Here is a 21723-nt window from a genome sequence, read left to right as displayed (position 1 = left end):
CCAGGAAGCCAGGAGAACACCTCACCCTACCCAGGGCAAAAGACACCATAAAGGAGAGCCCTTTCTTTTTGTGTAAGCTGGCAAATATTCACAGCGCTGCAGCACTCATCGCAGGACTTATCCTCAGTGTCCCATCTACCTGGAATAATGCTAGGGAGGGAGCTGGGGTCTGTGTACAGTTGCAGATGTAGGGAGGTGAGGAATGTGTTATATGGTTGATGTTTTAGTTAGTACTGATCCTTAGTTTTCAGCCCCAATGCAGTTCTCTCTGTTATATTGTTCTGAGTGTGGCATTTCATTGGTTGGGGCTGGTATTAGTGTACTGTGTTGGTCATGTACTGGGTTATATTCCTTGTGAAGAGAGTCACAGTATTAATTATTTTCCACAGGGACAGCGCTCGCTGTGTCTCAGGCACAGAAAGGAGTTACCATGAGCGGAGACAGGCACTGAAAAAGAATCCAAGGCCCCCAACCCATGGGAAGAGAAAAGACAAGCCATTCCAATTTGCAAACACCAGGAAGGAGGCCTATGCAATGCTTTGGGGAGGGAATAGTTGTTGTTTTTTAAAAAAAAAAAGAAAACCGAATGAAAGAAAGGACTTGTCAATTTGAAAATTAAATTGAAGTGCAGCCAGGGCACCAATGAAATACTACTTACATTATAACTCTGGGCAGGGACCTCATATGCATGTGTGCACATGCTAGCATAGTGCGGTCTCATTTCCTGATTGGGGCTTTTCGGAGTCTCCCACCCCCAAATAAAACAATGACAATGCTGAGTATTGTCATTGCTAGGCAGCTACGGAGGTGGTTTCTTTTGTTTGGTTATTTTTTAAAATAAAGTCTAAAATCAATTTAAAATTGATTAGCACAACTTCAGGGACAGGGAAAACAAAGACTTCAAAGGTCAGCCTTATGAAAGAATTAAGACCTAAGAATTGGAAGATCAGTAAACACTGTAAATTTTTCAGGGCAGGAATCCTGATTTCCATTAGGCCTGATTTTGAAGCCCTTCCTTGCACTGAATAGTTTTGTTGATTCTAAAGGGACTATTTGTGGATTCAACACAAACAAGAGTATCCCAATCTAGCCCTTTATGCACAAAAGGTCTTAGCACACAATGGGCAATGTTGCAAAAAAGCCTTAAAGACTAATGTGAGGCAATAAAGCCCAATTTTCAAAGTTAGGCATATGCAGACAATTGTGATTGACTTAAGTATGTGAATGCCCAATATGTGAGCACAGATCAGGTATTTGCCTCTTCACAGGGCCAGTACAAGTTTCTGCACATACCTGACTTTGAAGATCAGGGCCATAACAGGACAGCCCCTATATCTCTGTTGCCATCACATGATGGACAGAAAAAACACACCTTTACCTTCTTAGGTTCAAAGAGATCATGGCCCACTGTCTACAGGAGATTTGGTCTCACAACAAGGATCCCCTAATCAGTCTTCTCAAGGCAAGGGGAAGGTGGTGGTGGCGGCAGCAGCCAGCATCATATTTCTGAACAGATATAAAGACTCATTCTACCATTTCCCATGCCTGAACCAACCACAAACATGAGTTTTGTATATTTTAGCATAAAAAGGACTAGTACTTCCACTGGTCAACATTGCAACAACCAGTTTTTCCAGCCATAATCCATAAAGCACTCTGCAACCCAAAGTGCTATCCTGACGCCTCACAACTGGAAGAATCTAAGTCACCTCCCAGATGTGCTGTAGAATGGCAAACCACCACACACAAGCCCTGGCCAATCAGCCTCAAGGAAAAACATTCTTCCTTGACCCCATACATGGCTGTCAACAAAAATCCAGCCCACTGACCAAGATCAGTCTGTGAAGCCAGGAAACACGTAAAAAAAAAGTAGACTTACCACTGACACCCCTCACATTTTGGGTCCCACCTGAGTTCTCCCTCTCAGGCATATCTTCATCAATTCCTCCTTCAGCAGCTCCCTCATCTAGTCTAGGCTTCCTCTCTTTATAGTACCCAGTTCTCCCCAGCTGGGCTTCATCTTTAATTAGGCCTGGCCCACCCTCCAGGTTCAAACAGGTGGGTAACTTGGCCTCTCCAGCCCACATTAACCATTTTACTATCCTTGTAGTGTAGACATACAGCACAACACAATACAATGATCTCCACTCCCAATCATCTCTGAGTTTTGGCTAAACACTAATAGAAAACAATTAAGGGGTGAATGGAAGAGCAACTACTACAGAGATTGTATGAGAGGGAAACCTTACTACTGCAAGCCGACTCCTCTCCCTCTTGAGGAGAGAGTGAATAGACCTATGGATTGGTGGAAACTGTAACCCTAGTCACAGAGCAAAATTTTCCATGCCCACCAGCCATCTGCTCTGGCCACCAGATTGAAATTTCTGCCTCTCCTATTCGGCCACAGAAGAACTTGGTTTCCAAATGCTATGTTAGTTGCCCACCTAAACAATTCTGGGATCAGAGGGTTCTGGAGCGATGCTACGTTTAGATAATGGATAGAGAGCAACCCTTCTCCTCAATGTCCCTTCATCTACTGACAAGTATACCATTAGATCTAGCCAGCTAGCTGGCCTGCTACTACCCCACCTTCTCTCTCTCTAGTGGTTCACGTCTGGAGTGCTTTGCAGAGAGTCAGCATGGCTCACTCTCATATAGTCCAAGTTTTGTCAATCCAGCGTTACCAGACATTTGGAGATGGAACCCTAATCTGCCTCTGCAGTGGGCACTCCAAAAGCTTAGGGATTCTGTTAGTCATTTTTCCTTAAAAATGCCATGAGACTTCAAACACAGTTCACCTGGATTTTGTTATGAAACAAGTTACTATCGATTTTATTAATAAAACCTCTCTGTGAAAACAAGGCCTAGAGCCATTTATCCATTTTATTTTTATCTACACTTTTGCTTTGATTTGACACCTAATAGTCTCTCTATAACTCTATTACACAGTGAACTGATTTTCTCTAGTGAGTCATTGAAAAATTGCATGGGCAATTTCCGTGTGGTAAATTATACACTATTTTCAAAAATACATGTAACAATTTATTTACTTAGTCTGATTTTTTGTGCAGATACAGTGAACATTTTTTATGAGACAATGAGATGTGATTCATGCAATCTTCTTGGCTTAATGTAGATGGCATTAATTCTCAAGAAAGGCCCTGTAAATGCCAATTGAAACAATCAGCCATAAAACAAAAATGTTTTCCACCTTAGTTTAAAATCACAATAACAATAGTATCCCTATAACAGGATATTTCACAGAAATTCACGACCAGTGGGGTTAATGCCGTTAACTCCTTCCAGCCAGTCATTAATCTCTAGAAAAAAACCTGGATGTTGTTTAATTATTTCTTATTTTAAATCTGGTTGGTTACAATTTTTTTTCTGATGCTATTTTAAAAACAGACAGTCAATTAACCTGCAGGGAGACTAATAGTGTCACACTGAGCACCTCTGAAAGATACTCTAAAGCTAAAAGAAGCCAAGATGATACAGTGGCCAGGAGTTAGGGTGAAGTTTTTCAAACGTGACCTAATTCTGTCCCATTGAAGTCAGTGGTACAGTTCCAACTGACGTCACTAAGAACAAAATTAGGCCAACGCTGAATGCTTTTGAAAATCTCAAGTTTATTAAAAGCCAGGACAGAGACCTTCCATAGCTTACAGTGCATGTACTCTGCCATGTTGATGCTTTACGTGTGCAGACCTGCCAGTGTGGAACTTCTACACCTCGGTGAATTGCTTCCTTGCCGTGTTTATCAAGGTGTGTTGGAGATTTAAGCTTCTATAGAAATGAAAGCAAAGTAATACTGTCAAGTTCTGTTCTTGTATTTTAGTAACTTGTTTAATTAGCTCGTGGACAATGATTTTGCTTTCCATTGGCTGTATGCAAATCATTAGAAGCTGCATTTTTAGATGGATACCATAAAAACAGATAAAAGATTATTTTGAAAATATGACTATGCAAAGAAGAATTACAACAGTGTGCAATTTAACTTTAAACACCGATAAGGATTTTAAAAAAACACAAATTAGGCTTATTTGCAGTAAATCTGAAAATATGAATTGTGATGGTGAAGGATACAAACAAAATATCTGGTTTTATACAAATATTTAAAAAATAAATATAATCTTTTTCTGTGAGCTTTTGATACGAAAGACAGGCTAAGGGTTCACATGATGATCAAATTACAAAGCATCTTTCAAATATCAAACAAACCGTACATTAACATAACAAGTAAGCAACAGATAATTACAGTGGCAAAACAACACTGTCGGAAGTGATTTTTTCTTTAAAATGTTGCAACATTCCATGTCATCAGACAAGGGACCAGGCCTGGAAGCATATTGAAAGACATTGTGTGAAGCACAGTAATCAGAGTTCACTTTTTTTTGCTTGGTCCTGTCACTACATAAAATAAAACATTCAAACACTGAGTGAAATACAATCAAATACACAAAACCTTGCTGCAAAATAACACATTTAGCTGCATTAACTACACAATCGAGAGATGATCACTTGACTATAAAAGTATCACTTAAGGTCTTTCACAAGAAACATTTCAGAAATTTCCCAAGCCTATGAAGCACAGTTTCATGCAGTTTTCTCTATTTCCATTTTCCCACCCGTCTTCATTTATATGGCAGCTGCTCCAAAGCCCTTTGCAATCAATGAGAAAACCTCCCATCAACTTAAATATGCTTTGGATCATGTTGTTAAGGCTCAGTCATTTAAGTGCTGCCTATTGAAATCACATGTTTAAGGACTCATTTTAGAAAAACATCTCTATTCTTGAGACCACTTAAGCACATGCATAAGTGCTTTCCTGAATCCAGGCCAAGTATTGTTCTGAACAGGGATGAACTTAAGCATGCACGTAAGTGCTATGCTGAATTGGGGCCAGAGTGCACTACTCCAAACCTCCAGATCTCACAATGGCATACTTCAGCAAATAAGCCACTCTCCATTTTATAGCTATGTGTATTTGAAAGATGATCACATCTAATCTCTGTCTTTTTTCATTAAGTTCAGTTCGATGTCTTGGTATCTAGGGAAAGTGATTCCATGCAGACTAGAAAGGAAACATGTAGGGCTAAATCAACACATTTATTGCATGCCAAGTTATAGTTCACTGCATTCTCATTTCTGTTTGCACACACAGTACTATGAAAACCTGAAATGATTTCACCAGAAACAAATGAGGTACACACAAAAGTTGGTTAACAGACAGAAGCAAGTGTATTCATAAACCAAACAGCCCTAACATTCAATAGCTTTAATACTCCATTACATTGTTTCATACAAATTAGAGATGACAGACTTCTTGTCAATCCCCTGCCAATTCAGGAAGTTCTCTCTTTGCTAATTCATTCACTGGAGCTGATTGGCAACTGACAACTAAATGAAATAGAAATAACTAACCAGATGTGCCAAGAGAGAGTTCCCTCTGCAACAGTGAAGTACTGATTTCCTTCTGCAAAGGGCTGAGCTCCCTAAGCTCCGTTTGCTTAAACGGGAGTTGGTGGAGCTCAGCTCTTCATAGGATGGGGCCTTTAGTGGTATAGTAAGCATGGTACTCTTCATTTTCCTTTAATCTACTGCTATTGAAACCACCCTCACCACATTCCTAATGCACAGTGAAAACATCACAACTGCACTGGTAGTTGGAACTGGCTCATTTCAATTTTTTTGGACATATCCCAGAAACTGGCCTGTTAAGCAATAATAAAATGACAGTAGATTAAGAAATGTCTTTAGATGCTGCATCACTTTTACCCTCATTCTAGCAGGTAGGAGAAGCTCTGAGCTCTGAAAAGGTTACCCCGTAAAAGAAATCTGACAACGTCAGTGGCAGTCTTTCAAATTCTCCTGATCATTTCTACATTCTATCAGCTAAATATTGAAATAAAGTTTGCATTAAACTGTGTCCATCAATACATTTTCCCCCCAGAATCACTGGGTTCGTTTTTTTTGGCCTTTGATTCTTCATTGAACTCAGAGGTCAAATGCAGTTTTCAAATTTCACATGAGTAGTTCCTCTGGCCCAAATCCTCAAAAGATGTTTAGGCTCCTAAATCCCATTGATTTCAATGGGAGTTAGGCACCTACATATTTTTCAGGATCTGGACCTCTGAATTCAGTGTCGAATTTATATCAAGCCATATTGTTTCTTGTACCAGCGACTATAAGGATACAGTATGTTTCTGAGACACATCCAGAGAAGGTATGCTATTCAATAGAACTCTCTGGTCTTCCCCTTTAAAATGATAAATCTTTGTCTACTTCAAGCTATCAGTTATTTTCTTTATGCTTTGTGGAGGTATCCTCTGACACAGTGAAGTCTTCACTAAGGCCCATCTATAATAGACAACTCCTTGTCCCATAAATCCCCTTTAAAGTATCCTCAAGGACTCTCTTGTTTGACTTTTAGTTAAGGAATTCTTCAATTACACAGCTGACTTTTGTGGGTTAGCTTGAGACCAGTTTCATTGTCTATGAAAGGTCAGAAAGCAGAAAGGATTGTACTTTTCTGCAGTGAAGACAAAATTATTGATGATGTAAAAGTGCTAATTAATTTAGCCAGCCAACAAGCAGTGAGCTCAGTCTGGAAAGTCCACCACTTGCACAATAAGAAAAGGAGGACTTGTGGCACCTTAGAGACTAACCAATTTATTAGAGCATACTATCCACTAATGTCAATGGGACATCTGAGTGAGGAGGGGGTGCATGACAGGGTCCTATGCTTTTTAGGGATGTGTCGCACCATGGAGAATTACCTGAAATGCATAATCATTTTTCTTTCTCAACACCACACATTTCCAATTAAACATACAATTGTTACAATAGCCATTATGAAACAATTCATATTATAAGTGTACTAAAACTGCTGCTTTTTAGTGTTGGCTCCGAAGGAGACACACAGAGACAAACAGAATCAATAGAAGCACTACCATTTTGGATTAACCAGTAAACAATATGGGTTTCTGATTAAATGAAGGCGGCCATGCCCTTTGCTCTGAGGGCTGGAGTTGGAAAGTAATGCCTCTGAATGTCATGTGGCAGTGGCAGAATTTGGGAGAACAATAGCTGGCCCCAAGTCCTACAAACTCTACTGAGCACAATGGTTTTTACAACTATGGGTAGTCCATTTAAATGAATGAGACTAGTTGGTGGAAGGGAGCAGGAGAGAGGAAGGAGAAGCACCATGTTTAGGGCCAGATCCTGATCTGGTTTAAAGTGGAATAGTTCTGGTGAAATCAGTAGAGCTGCACCAATTTACATTAGTTAAGGATCTCTGCAGGATTTTGCCCTTTTTTTGGAACCCTAGGAAACTACCAATAGCTAAGTAATGATGGAAAAAGTACAAGCATAAACTTAAGCACAAAACTTATGTGATGGTCAGGATCACACCAGTTCAAAATTACTATTGCCTTTGTATAACCTGTCAGTTTCATGCTGCTTTCATTAAGTGCTAATTAAGTGCATTCAGGTTTACATATACTTGTAACCAGTATTATGCAGAGGACAAATAGTTAAATGGACCAGAGGAATATTCCATTCCAACCTCTTTAAATGGAATTTATAAAAGTTCAGGTGTTTTTTATTTTTAAAAGTCACTCTGTGGTAGAAAAGGTAGATATGAGAATGATTCAGTAACAGTGGCGCTAAACCTGTTTTATTAAGGCTTTGTTAACTTTGGTGTAAGAGATGCTACAATGTTTAGCTGTTATTCCGTTTAAAAACAAAACTTAAAAGTTATGAAGAGGTGCCTGATTCAGCCATTTAACCACTGGTTTCTCTGCATTTTTGTTAGAGCTGGAAAAAAGAAAGAATTTCAGAAAAAGTATTTTGAAAGTTTGGCCCCTAATTTCAAAAGTTAAAAATTATCTATATAATTGATCAATTAGAGATGGAAAAGTATGAAAATGTCATTCTATTTCCTTTCATTTTTTCAAAAATTTCAATTTTCATGCAAATTTCCGAAATTTTGAGCAGCTCTAAGTCTATATCGTTCACTGAGGTACATTAAACAGTATCGGTGTTAACTTATCCCTTTTCTGAGTTTGTCAAACCTCTGGAATTTATAGGTAAAGGTAGCCAATCCAATAAACGAGATTGAACAAGGCAAAGGCTGTTGGAAAGAAGATTCGAGAATAGGAGTCGATTTTGGCAACACGGATGTGTATTCTTCCTTCTCTCCAAGAACCTGTGCGGCAGTCTTCAAAACAACAAAAAAAGCTGGTGCAGTCTTTGCCTTCGAGGCACTCATATCCATAATCCTGGTCACGCTGTTGGAGGTGATTAATGTTGTTAATTGCTATTAATGTTGATCCAGGACGGACAGCAATTGCAGATGATTTCTAAAGAGAACAATATATAGTTGGTTATAGTCAGAGAGAAAAAAATAACCCTTATGTTTCCCTGGGCGATGTCCAACTACAAATATTTTACAGTACAATACACAGAATTTCATGTTTGAAAAATCAATTTTGGAAACTTTTGCAGTTATGAAACATTTTATATAATTAACTGATGAGGCCAAAGGATCATGAATATTTTCCACATGGTGCAATGCACAGTGGATTGTTCTGTGAGGCAGGAATAAATAGGTTACACAGACAGAGTTAGGTGACCCATCTATAAAGCACAAAGAACATTTTGGAACAGAGTTGCAGCCTGAAATTTGGGTCACAAACTTGTTCACAAGCAGGATAAGAACACTACTACCATAGAAAATAGTGGATTCTCCATCTATTAATGTCTTCAGATCAAGCCTGGATGCCTCTCCGGAAGATATACTTTAGCCAAATAAGTTATTAGGCTCAATACAGTGGTAACTGTATGAAAGTTTAAATGGCCTTTATACACAGGAGGTCAGACTAAATGATCTAATGGTCTCTTCTGGAATTAAAGTTGGTGAATGGTAGACCCAGACAGTTAGGAACCAAGAGCCAAATTCTTCCCCAGCAGAACTCTATTCAAGTCAGTGAAATTGAACCAGTGATTAATATGGCACCATGTGTTAACTGTGTTGAATGGACATGTATCGCACAGAAAGGCAACCTTGCTACAACCTGGTAAAATATGTTATGTAGATAATCTCATCAGATAAGTGATGGAAACCCTATCACCTGATATTATATAATAATAAAATACATAATAAATAATGGACTGTACAAAGGATGTTCTGTTCTACTGTCCTGAATTTTCTTCTTCTTACTCACACTATTTACTTACTCTTTCCTCCTTCTACTAGTCTCCTTATTTTCATGTTATTTCTCACCTTCAGTCCCCTGGTTCCTTTCCCCATCATTCCTCTATCACATGTTTTCCCACTCTTCTTCATTCCCTAGTCTGTCCTCTTTCCAACCTCAACCCCACACTCCTCATTTGTCCTCTCGTTCACTCTCCTTGTTTCTTCCAACCTCAGATTTGGTGTCTTCTTCCGCATCTTTAGGCAGAAAAAAAATAGCGATCCTTCATATTTTCCCTATATAATGCTCATATGTGTTCCCTTTCTTCTTCCAGCACTTTGATTGAGCACCTTGGTATACTGAACAGGAATGAGGCAGAAAGCAATGGAAAGAGATACATTTAGAAGATAGACCAAGAGAGCACAAATTTGCAATGAAAGCATTTATATCCCTAGTACCTGAAAATATGGAAGGGAAACTCTCTGAAAGATTTGTGGGATCACGTGGTGGGGGCAAGCAAACAAACATACAAGATGGCCAATAACAGACATGGGAAGCAAAGTCATTTGGGACCTTGCACTTTTGGGGTGCTGTTTCACCACTTACAAGGCTCTACCTTGAACACTGTGTAGGTCTCCGAGTCCTTGCTAAGAGAGTGATTTGTGCCAGTGCATCCTTGCAGCCAGTAATCTCCTAGAGTTGGTACTGAAGTGGTACAATGGCCAGCAGTCACTGGCACTGTCCAAAGCCTCCAGAAACGTTATTTAAATAATGTATTCTAATATTTTATATCAACTTTATCATAAGCACGGCCATTTTGCAGAGACTGCTATTTCTCATTTTTGGACAGGAGCTAATTTATTATCCTGAAGGAATTAATTGTCTCCAATTTTGTGAAAATACAATACTAACTATATTAGCAATCAACAGTTAGAGGTTTCTCCCCGCATTTCAATTATACAAATAAGGTTTGTTTTTAAATGAGAAATAAAAGCTGCAGTTCAACTTTAATGTTTATTACTACTGTGATACAGGAGGGCCAGGGAGCAGTGGGAGAGTGCTAGAGGGGAAATATATAAGCTCAAGGCTAATTAAGGCGTGGTTCTCTGTAGACTACGGAAGGTGGCTGCAGGTTAATTGGAGCACCTGCAGTCAATTAAGGTCCTGTTAGGAACCTAATAAAACCCCCTGCTTCAGGCAGACAGGGGAGGAGGAAGGTGAGAGGATTGGAGCTTGCAGGTGTGCTGTGAGACTTTGAAAAATCAGAGAACTGAAGTAAAGGGGACCCTGCCCCAGTAGGGGAGGGAGACTCCCTTCCGCAGCATCTAAGGACTGCAGGTACCCCACCCAAGGGGGAAGAGGGTAAGAACGCACAGGAGTTGAGAGGGGACTCAGAGTAAGGAGCAAACCCAGACCCCTCCCCTTCTTCCCCCCCTTTACCACCTTCCTGGGCCACTAGTGGGGCTATTGATGCCCCAAGAACAGGGGAAAGGAGTGGCATCTTAGCTCCCTGCCAAGAAAAGTGCAGGACCCACCAGACTAACATCGGCCATCTTATTACAATATTTTAAACCAATAAGTAGAAAGATACAGGGCCTGATTCATTATAGGGCTACCCTGGTTTTGCACCAACCTGACTCCATTGGTTTCAGTGGTGTAAAATTCAAGGAACAGTGGTGAGGGCTGCATAAAGGGTGCAGTGGGGGGTGAGGTCTCTAAACTTTATGTCATGAGGAAAATAACCAAAACCACTTCTTTCAGCTTTTACTTCTATGGAATGTACAGAAATAAAATGCTTTTTTCAGAAGCTTTTTTCTTTTAACTGACTACTCATTCTTGCCAGCAAATTAAAGATGTATGGGCTGGATGAATGGACTATAAGGTGGCTAGAAAGCTGGCTAGATCGTCGGGCTCAACGGGTAATGATCAATGGCTCCATGTCTAGTTGGCAGCTGGTATAAAGCAGAGTGCCCAAAGGGTCAGTCCTGGGGCTGGTTTTGTTCAATATCTTTATTAATAATCTGGAGGATGGTGTGGATTGCACCCTTAACAAGTTTACAGATGAAACTAAACTGGGAGGAGTGGTAGATATACTGGAGGGTAGGGATAGGATACAGAGGGACCCAGACAAATTAGAGGATTGGGCCAAAAGAAATCTGAGGTTCAACAAGGACAAGTGCAGAGTCCTGCACTTAAGAAGGAAGAATCCCATGCACTGCTACAGACTAGGGACTGAGTGGCTAGGCAGCAGTTCTGCAGAAAAGGACCTAGGGGTTACAGCGGATAAGAAGCTGGATATGAGTCAACAGTGTGCCCTTGTTGCCAAGAAGGCCAATGGCATTTTGGGATGTATAAGTAGGAGCATTGCCAGCAGATCGAGGGATGAGATCATTCCCCTCTATTTGGCATTGGTGAGGCCTCATCTGGAGTACTGTGTCCCGTTTTGGACCCCACACTACAAGAAGGATGTGGAAAAATTGGAAAGAGTCCAGCGGAGGGCAACAAAATGATTAGGGGTCTGGAGCACATGATTTATCAGGAGAAGCAGAGGGAACTGGGATTATTTAGTCTGCAGAAGAGAAGAATGAGGGGGGATTTGATAGCTGATTTCAACTACCTGAAAGGGGGTTCCAAAGAGGATGGATCTAGACTGTTCTCAGTGTTACCAGATGACAGAATGATGAGTAATGGTCTCAAGTTGCAGTGGGGAAGGTTTAAGTTGGATATTAGGAAAAACTTTTTCATTAGGAGGGTGGTGAAGCACTGGAATGGTTACCTAGGGAGGTGGTGGAATCTCCTTCCTTAGAGGTTTTTAAGGTCAGGCTTGACAAAGCCCTGATTAGGATGATTTAGTTGGGGAGTAGGTCCTGCTTTGAGCAGGGGGTTGGACTAGATGACCTCCTGAGGTCCCTTCCAACCCTGATATTCTATGAAATAATTCAAAAATGTATTAAAGTGTTAAGCAGCAGAAGCACAAAACTGGTCAGAACAGTAGAACTAAAATTCATTTGCAAATTTAACACCATTAATTTGGGCTTAAATAGGGACCAGGAGTTGCTGGCTCATTACAGAAGCAGCTTTGCCTCTCCTGGAATTGACACCTCATTTATTCTTGGGAGTGGGCTACATCCACCCTGATCGAATTGGCCCTGTCAGCACTGGTTCTCCACTTGTGAGGTAACTTCCTTCTCTTCATGTGTCAGTATATTTATGTCTGCATCTGTAACTTTCACTCCATACATCTGAAGAAGTAAGGTTTTTACCCACGAAAGCTTATGCTCAAACAAATCTGTTAGTCTTTAAAGTGCCACCGGCCTCCTTGTTTTGTGGTCAGAACAGTGTATACCTTTCCACATTCAATAATCTCGTTAATTAATTATGGCCTCACAGCACCTCTGTAAGACAGTTAAGTATTATTATACCCACATTATAAAAGGGAAAATTTAGGCCCAGAGCTGTCAAGTCATTTATCCAAGATGGCACAGCTATTCAGTGCCAGAGGTGTCCTGACTATTTGTGTAAAAAGATACCCAAGAATCTTGAAACTACCCAAAGCAAGGGTTTCAGATGCTCTGTTGAGCAGTTCTATCCAGTAAAGGAACACACACATAACTTACCCAAACAGTTACAATATGTAATGGCTTGATACTTTTATTTTTAGGCAAGAATAAAAGGGTATCTGAAGCATGTCTAGGTCCCTTGCTCTGAGATTTTCTTGCTCATAAAGATCAAATTTTGTAGGAGAAGAGGTTATGGTTTAAGCATGTCAGTAAGTGAAAGATGGAACAGTAGAAGAAGAAGAAGAAGCAAATGGATTTAAGAGAGTGGAAGAGGTATGTCCCACTGTTAGGAGCAAGATACAGTTTAATCTGTGTCTAGCCTAGAAGATATAACGGCAGCACATGCCCACCAGGGTAAGTGCCATTTACAAAAAATAGTGTGCACAATCTAAAACGCTCCTTTTGCTCCAGTATATGACTGAGACAGCCACAGCAAAGAACACAACATGTGGAAGAATCAGGCTGTACAATCACTACTGGTTTTTCTCTCCTTAGGCCAGCAAAGCGTTGAGAATGCTGGAGATGCGATGTCCTCAAACTTATTCAGGAGATGGAGAAGGAATGAGAGACCTGAGTCACACAACTGTGATCAGTCTAGTTGTGAGAATGTTCCACCAATGGACTCAAAGAAGTGAATGACAATAATTGGAATGTTCCATAGCACAGAGTTTCAAAGGAGGGAGAATCAATGGAGACAACAACAAAAAAGAAAACAGCTTGAGAATGAGAGAGGGGAGAGAAAAGAGCAGAAAAGCTCAAAATAAAAGAAAACCATAAAAAGAAAAAAGTGAACATTAAAATCTAGAGCTAAGGAAAGGCCAGATCCTCAGCTGGTGTAAATCAGCACGTACGTTTCCCAGACCTGAAGAAGAACTCAGTGTAAGCTGGAAAGCTTGTCTCTCTCATCAGCAGAAATTAGTCTAATAAAAGATATTCTCACCACCTTGTCTCACTAATCATGGGACCAACACGGTAAGAACAACACTGCATACACCTTGCTGCTTGAAATTTCCCTACTGTGTCTTTTGTGTAATATGCATCCATCTGACACATAACAAGGAACTTTTTAAATATGGAACTTTGTTACTCAGCCTATTTCCCACATCCTGGGAAATTTTTAACTTCATGAATATTATACTTTCAGAAAGCCATTTACCAATTCAGTGTTGCTAAGACAATAACTTTTCATTCAAACTCCTTTATTCATGGAAATATGTTTTCAGCTCAATATATTGTAGTAATCTTGCTGTTGTGAGAATATACAGACAAGATGTATCCTTTTGCTTATTTATATGCCATAGTTATATATTTATATATTGCATAAGGATATGCTGCATATTAATATTTTATTATGTTTACCCTTTTGGGATTATTAAATGTGTATTATGTTCACTGAAGGGAAAAAGTAACCTCTTTTTTATAATGACTCAGATAACTTTTCTCTGGGCATGAAAATTAACTTAGCCCTACAACCATCACTGAAAGGGCTATGTGAATACTAACAAATGAAGTAAAATGCTGTTGATGGACTCAACTCCTGCCCCTGCATGTTAGTAAGTATTCTGTAGAATAAACACAGTTTTAATCAGCTGCAAAATCTTGCCCTTTGCTAAAATGCTATATTATCAGCATCTTCATGGACTAAACTCCAGGAGTAGTAATCTCTTACTAAATACCCACCTGGAAATAGACTCCTATAAGCCATCTTTCCAGAACAAGTATGAATGAAAACTTTTCATAAAGAATTAAACTGATTTTTTTTAATTAAATTGGTTTTAAAATAGTACACCCATAATCAGAAGGAAAAAAAGGAATTAATAGAGAACTTGAAGAAAGGCAGTTGAAGAAACATCAGGGTTTGTAACTGTATGGCTTCTCTGTAATTAAGTAGATTGCTAATTTAATTGTTCTATTTGGAATTAGAAAACTCACTGCATTTAAACAATGTCGCTGAGCAAAAACTATATTTTTCATTAGATTGGTATTTTTATAACTAATACATGAAATTAAAAAAATATTCCTCTATTTTCAGATTAATCACTTAGCAAATATGAGCTCTCAGATATTTTTAGTTTGCTATAAACATGTTTGAAGAAATCTGGATGAACAGATGTATGCATTTCTCAGACCATAAGAAACAAAGCACATTTATAAAGGAAAACACATAACTAAACAGTGTTCTAGATATTGTATCATTGGTTCTCATCTTAGATAAATCTCTAGCTACACATTCAGTAATTGATTCTATGTATGCCTCACCAATACTGTGTATTTTATATTGCTTTAGGTGCTGTAAGTCTTGTATCATTTGGCAGAATATCACACAAATGCTTAGTTTATGAAAGCAAATTCAGTAAAGTCTGGGTAAAGTAAAGGGAATTCTATATCAATGCACCTCCGTTACTTTAATGGATATTGGTCAGCCGCTATTTCAAAAGAGATGTTTAGATATTTTGACTCTGATATTAGAAGACATTTAATACTAATAAAAGGTTGTTATGGAAAAAATATATAAAATTAACCAACTCTTTTTCCCATAGGCTGGGAAAGAAGAGATTCTTATTACTTCTATTATTAAAATACATGGGATGCATTCAGCCCCACTGGTGACGGAGGCAGATTAGCTAGGTTAAAGTGAAGGGCAGTTTCTCTTCCTTGGGTAGGCAGCATTCCCCCAGAGCTCCCTTTCCTCGTCAGTATGTTGAGAGCTTCCCTTCCTGTTTCAGTCTACTGTGACCAGTAGACACATATTGCAGTGACCGCCCTGGAGTCATGCCCTAAAAGTGAAGCTCAGACACACCATCACCTGCAGCCTCTATCTTTGTCACCCCCCATCAATTAAGCTTAGGCTCCCCTTCCATCTGTGACTGCATGTCCTCCTACCAGTTTGGTCGAAGAGATTCCAAGCCTTCCTTTCCCCTGCTGCTCCCATGGCTCCCTGATTGGGCTGGACTGCCCTAGAATCATGGGGCTGCAAAGGTGACTTAAAATTACATTCCCCCTCACTCCATCCTAGACCTATCCCAAACACAGTTCAGCCACATTAGAGAACCTGATCTCAACAGCAATGTTCACCTTCAATACCTAGAAACTTTTTCTTTGATCTGGTCACGAAAGGATGCTCTATCTGTCATTCTCTGATTTCCTCAAGCTGGAGGAAAAAAGCAGGAGGTGTCAGTCACCTGTGCAGTGGTATTGCCACCAAGCTGTACCATCTTCTAATTCAATGATTTGGAAGGGGGCTTTGCAGCAAGGTAGCTTTGGGGCATTTTCCTGCCTCTTCCTTGTCGTCCTTGTCCTCCTGCCAGGTTTCCCAAAGAAAGTGGTGACCAAGCTTCAATTATTACGAAATAAGGCTATTTCAGTTTGTATTTCAATGCACAAGATATTCAATGCCTTTATCTCAATGTTTTGTAAATGTAAAGTTTAGTTTGAAGTATTTTTCCTCCTTGCTAGCATTAGATTCTTTGAAAAGTATACGGAACAGGTTTTATATATTAGAACACACGCTTCATTAATATTTGTTCCTGTACTTCTGCTGTGTGGAGCTTCACACTCAACAAATCTCAGACTTTAATACCAGGGTGTTGATTCAATTAAAAAAAAATCCTTGAATGAGGCTATGGAATTTGCTTTTCATGAAAGCAAGGAATAAAGAATTCTGGCTGAAGTTGATTATAATGTTTTCTATGCAAGTGTCCTCAATCCACCTACAACACCTCTGCTGCTGCAGTATTGTGCTCTGATCCTGGGCCTAGATGTGTTAGCATGGACCTTGCACACATGCTGAATCTTCAGTGGGATTCATCACTCAGTGAGTTACTGGGTCCGCAGTAGTGGATCCTGATGAAGCATTGGGTTTCTCCATTGCAGCCATGAAAAATTATGTTCAACCGCTTTTTGGGCTAACTTATATCCACTAGAGAGTAGGATGAGCCTACATTTATGTTCATTTGTGCCATTATCAGGAAATGAATCCAAGGGGGAAAGGCTGTCATGTTAACTACCTTTGACTGTTAGCCTCGCAGTTTGCCAGCTAGCCTCTTAAACGTTCCCTTTAGATTGCAAGCTTCTTGGGGCAGGGACTATCTTTTTGTTCAGTGTTTATACAGCACCTAGCACAATGGGTTCCTGGTCCATGACTAGACTCCCAGGTGTTATGATAATACAAATAAAAAAATAACTTTTTGTAAAAAATAAAATACAGACATTACAACTAAGCAGGCTTTTCCCAAATTGCTTAAACTTACAGCTGGCTTGTGTTTTGATGACTTCTCTTTCTCTTTGTTCCCTTTTTTGTTGCTGGTGAAGTAATGCAAGGTGCCATATTCCATCAAGGCAGCAAACACAAAAATGAAGCAAACTGAAACAAAAAGGTCCATTGCTGTCACATATGAAACCTTAGGGAGAGATTTCCTAGCAATTGTACTTAGTGTTGTCATAGTCAATACTGTAGTAATACCTGTTCAAAAACAGAAACAAAGGGAGGTATTTCAATAAGTGATACTACAGACAAATTTAGTTGTGAAGCATTTAATTTATTCCCTTTAGTACCAAAGCAATCAAACTGGCCCAGTGTTCCCCAGTACTACAGTCGGATCTGAGCAAACTGACTCTTCCACCTACACACAGCCTACTGACTTTCATGAGGCTCCACATGAGCACAAATATATGTGCCAGCACAAGAGTCCATCCCCATGGATCCAATGGCAAGACCGGGGCTATAGAGAGCGAGATGATTTTAGCCTCGGTTCAAATCCTCTCTGTTCTCCCACACACTGCAGTTAAATAAATTTTAAAGGACTGTGAAATTTTCAACATTTTATACAGCGTAATGTTATTCAGATTTTAAATATTTTTAAAATGTGAATAAGGAACAAATGTTAATATCTAGGGAAAAGGTGCACTACTTAACCATCAATTCTTCAGAAGAAAGGGTTAACTGGGTGAAATGTAGTGGCCCTTGATATACAGGAGGTCAGACTGGATGATCTAATGATCCCTTCTGGCCTTCATCTCTATGAAAGTTCTAATTCACAGAAGAGGCATTCCACTGAAGACTCGCTGCTCAGCCTTTGACATATGAACCAATCACACAGAAGAGCTGGCTTTAGTAACTATATATTCAAAATCCGCACCAACTCACACTCCATTAATGTAATACAACAATTTTGTATTATATTTTCTGCTTCATGATTAACTTTAGAATGCAAGGGCTACTCCAATTTCACATTGGCACACCTGACAATGCAGATAAGTATCTAGTGGGATTTTCAAAAATGCCTACCTCCCAATAGGTGTTTTTTAAAAATACCATTAGTTGCCTATGTGCATCTTTAGGTGCCTTCAAAAATCTGAACCACTGTGCTTTGGAAAGGCACAATTTCTGCCAACGTTCTGCCATACATGTGGGTGGGGTGAGCAGTCAGCTCCATCCATTAGCAAGTCCCCCTCTTCAGTGCATCATTCCTACTGCAACAGCCAGTGGGTAAGGGATGGGCATGGTCTTGTACCCTCCCACTGTTCTAGTTTCAGAGTCCTGTTCCATAGCGGAAGACGGAACAGTAGCAAACGTTCCCAGTGTTCCTCACAATGAAAGCAGTAGAGACGTTGCTATGGTGAAGCTATGGAATGGCTGCTTGCAAGTGGCGATGGGGTAGGGACAAGAGGTGTCTGGATTGCTCCTCTGTCCCCATGGATGCAACACAGTTTCCTCATAGCTCAGCCCTTTAATGAAAATAAACTTTAGCACAGGCGCTTTGTTTGTCAAATAGAGTTAAAGTGTGGTTATACTCAGAAGAGTAACTCTAAAAAAACAGCCTGGTGGGGTATTCTGGTTTGTGTCTCTCCCCCGCCCCAATGATTTCATATCAAATTAGCTCCATTTACAAGTAAAATCTTTGACCACCACCACCACACCACTCCATCTGCCAGTCAGCAAAATCATCCTGGGATCTGACAGTCAACCAGGGTTCTTTACTGCTTACACATCAGTCAACGGTAACTAACCCAACCGGCATGACTTATAGTGCAGTACTATAAACCTCTATGACATACCTGAAACACATTTTAGTTGGAACAGCATTACTGTTGCTGATATGAGAGCTGGAAAAATACTAGCTTGATTGTCATATCCTAGGGTAAATTTTCAGGGCTGGCAGTTTAGAAGAAACACCTTGTAAAGTGAACAAATTGAATATGCAGTTGGCAAGAGACAATGAATCGGGAACATAGGATGCCATATTTACATTCTCTTTTCAGACTGTGCCCATGCTGAGGTTTAAATACTATACTTTAGAGGTAATTTATATAGATTCTAAATATCATGAGACGTCAAATCATTAGGTTTTAAACTCTATTCACTAACATTTTATGGAACTTTTTGTTAATTAAATAGCATAGAACTAAGTGAAAAAATTCATCACTTTTTAAAAAAATCTAGATCTTCCTGTGTTCTTTCTGTACATTAATGCTGTCAGTAAACTCCTGTTACTCATACTCCAGTAGGTAAATAGTAGTATATTGAATAATGATATTTCTTTGTAACCAAATTTGCAAGTGTTCTCCTACAGAGTGAAAGTATTTATTCTGATAAACCAGTACTTCTGAAGAGAGCATAAATAACTGCAACATGTTAACAAGAGTAAATATGGTTTCTTTAGCACCACTAAAATTAGAAACTGTTTTGGCTACTACTATTCTTAAACTGATTTAATTAAATGAGCTCGGATGAGTACCTTAACCAAATGTTAAAACAGAGCCAATATTGAAAGGCTATAATATATTTAGACTTATAGTCTCCAGTCTGCTCCGTGGCATGGAGCACAGCAAAACCATGGAAATAACAGAAATGGGGCTTAATTCTGCTCTCACACAAGTTTAACTCCGTCATTAATTTCAGTTGAGTTACTCCCAATTTGTCCAGGTGTGAGAGGAGAATCAGGCATATGTAGACAGGAACAACTGTTATGTTTAAGGGTCCTTCCCCTTCTGCATACAGAAAAGGAAAGGGTGACTTGCTCTCTGAGAAAGAAGCCAGAGAACAGAAAACTTGTGGTCGCAGGCCAATAAAGACACAGATAGGTTAAAAACTGGTATTAGTTAATCTTCCTGGATTAACTGCCCCTGTGTTCTGCAATTCTCACTGCAGCAAAATCATGCCTCTCAGCCTAATCATTAACCAGGCTGCCCTCATGCTGGATGATAAGAAGAGAATATATAGAAAACTCCTCTATGTGCACAGCTACAGATCCAGGGGGGTTGGATCAAGATTCCCTGAGGATTTTCAGTCTCTGCTGTGGTGTCCCCTGGTGCAAGCCCAGAATCATAATTTTAAAGCCATGGATATTTTTGATTAGTTTATTTCTCTCTGAAGATTTTTATGCATGGGGAACATACATACCTAATGATGTCCTTGCAGGCACAGCGTCTTTATTAATCCAAAATGAGACCCATGAAAGAACAACTGTTAGTATACAAGGAATGTATGTCTGAATAGTAAAGTATCCCATACGTCTGCTCAGATCAAAGAAGATTGTCATGATAATATAGTCCCCTACGAGGAAAAAGCCCACAATTCTAATTAGACATTGCAAGTGGTTTTCTATCCCATAATTTTTGGTATTCTTGTTCCAAATACATACCATGTTGTAAAATTTACAATGGGAAACATAATGTACTTTCCTTTTAAACAAAGCTGCCAAAGGACTTTTATCCATTAAAACAGGTCAGCTGCAATTCTGTTTTGCCCTAGACATTAGTAGCACACACAACAACTAAATGGTTCCTTGCACAATTTAGGCAAAGAATGAAAGTGCGTAGGCTGCTAATCCTCTAAATGCATGCAAGAAAGTATCAGATTTTTCCGTACCAGACAGAGTATGAGAAATTTCAGTTGTATTTCGTAACCCTACAAATGCAAACTGGTACAATCTCCAGTATTTGGGATCTGCAACTGCAACAGAGGTTTTCTTCCATTTGTATTCAATTTCATTTCTGGGGTATCCATCTAGAACAAAGTAGACCAAACCAAGTATTCATTCACAGTATACAGCAGAGAATGCTTTCACTTGTGATCTCTGAAATTAGATACAACCCAAATAACTGGGTCAGAAAACAACTGCTCCATAACATACGTGATGTACTATTAAGCTTTAGCCTGCAAATGTCTCAGTTTTAAGTGTGGCTAAATGTACTACCGACCAAAATGATAGCGAATACAGACATTAAAGGAAAATGTATGTCTCAAATTAATAATGCAATATTCAAATATGAAAAAGTTTAGCTTGTACTGATTCTGTTTCTTTAGAATGATAGTTTAATGTAATACAACAGAGGGGCATAATTTGAGAAGCATATTTAAAGCTTAAATGTGGTAACTACTTTTATTTATTTCATACTTAATTTGCTTGAAAAGGTATAAATGCTTTTGGAAACTTATTTGCCTTTCCATGCTGACTATTTGGGACCTGATTCAGAACTGCGTTAATCCAGTTTTAGGTGCACTAGGCCAATTCAGTCTTTCAGAAGACAGAGGTTATGTCTACACTACAAATGCTACAGTGGCACAGCTGCAGCTGCATAGATATTTGCTACAACAACAGAAGGATTTTCCCACTGCTATAATAAATCTACCCATCCTCCCTCAAGTGGCAGTAGCTAGATCCATGGAAGTTTAGGTCACCTTAACTACATCTCTCAGCGGTGTGACTTTTTCACACCCCCGTGCAGCATAGCTAGGTCAACCTAAGTTTTAGATGTAGAACAGGCCTGAGCTGTGAAAGCATTTTTAGTTGAAGTATTTAAGAAGCAAATATTAAGCAATAATATTCATTTAAGAAGTTTCATTGTAGTTACATTCATCTCCTATTCCACTGTACATTAAGGAATAAATTGTTTAGATGTGTTCAGTGTTTTATTTTACCAATGGTAGCACAATGTCCTTGGGAACAAATTAATTTTATATG

At 39.3% G+C, this 21723-nt stretch overlaps 1 protein-coding gene across 1 annotated transcript in view; it reads right to left on the bottom strand.

Annotated features, from left to right (window-relative positions):
* Positions 1 to 8059: 8059 nt before the first annotated feature.
* The window catches only part of GABRG1 (gamma-aminobutyric acid type A receptor subunit gamma1), an 81211-nt gene continuing 67547 nt past the window's right edge, over positions 8060 to 21723 (bottom strand). Inside the window, exons 6-9 of the mRNA XM_073340106.1 lie at positions 20628 to 20765; positions 20160 to 20312; positions 17008 to 17219; positions 8060 to 8363 (exon numbers count right to left, since the gene is read on the bottom strand). Of these exons, the coding sequence (XP_073196207.1) occupies positions 8085 to 8363; positions 17008 to 17219; positions 20160 to 20312; positions 20628 to 20765 (782 nt within the window). The 3' untranslated portion in view covers positions 8060 to 8084. The remainder of the gene's footprint in view (positions 8364 to 17007; positions 17220 to 20159; positions 20313 to 20627; positions 20766 to 21723) is intronic.

This window comes from Lepidochelys kempii, chromosome 4, assembly GCF_965140265.1.
Source record: "Lepidochelys kempii isolate rLepKem1 chromosome 4, rLepKem1.hap2, whole genome shotgun sequence".
In the NCBI taxonomy this organism is placed as follows: domain Eukaryota; kingdom Metazoa; phylum Chordata; order Testudines; family Cheloniidae; genus Lepidochelys; species Lepidochelys kempii.
The sequence above is the reverse complement of the archived record's forward strand: the minus strand, read 5'-3'. Positions and strand labels throughout refer to the sequence as shown.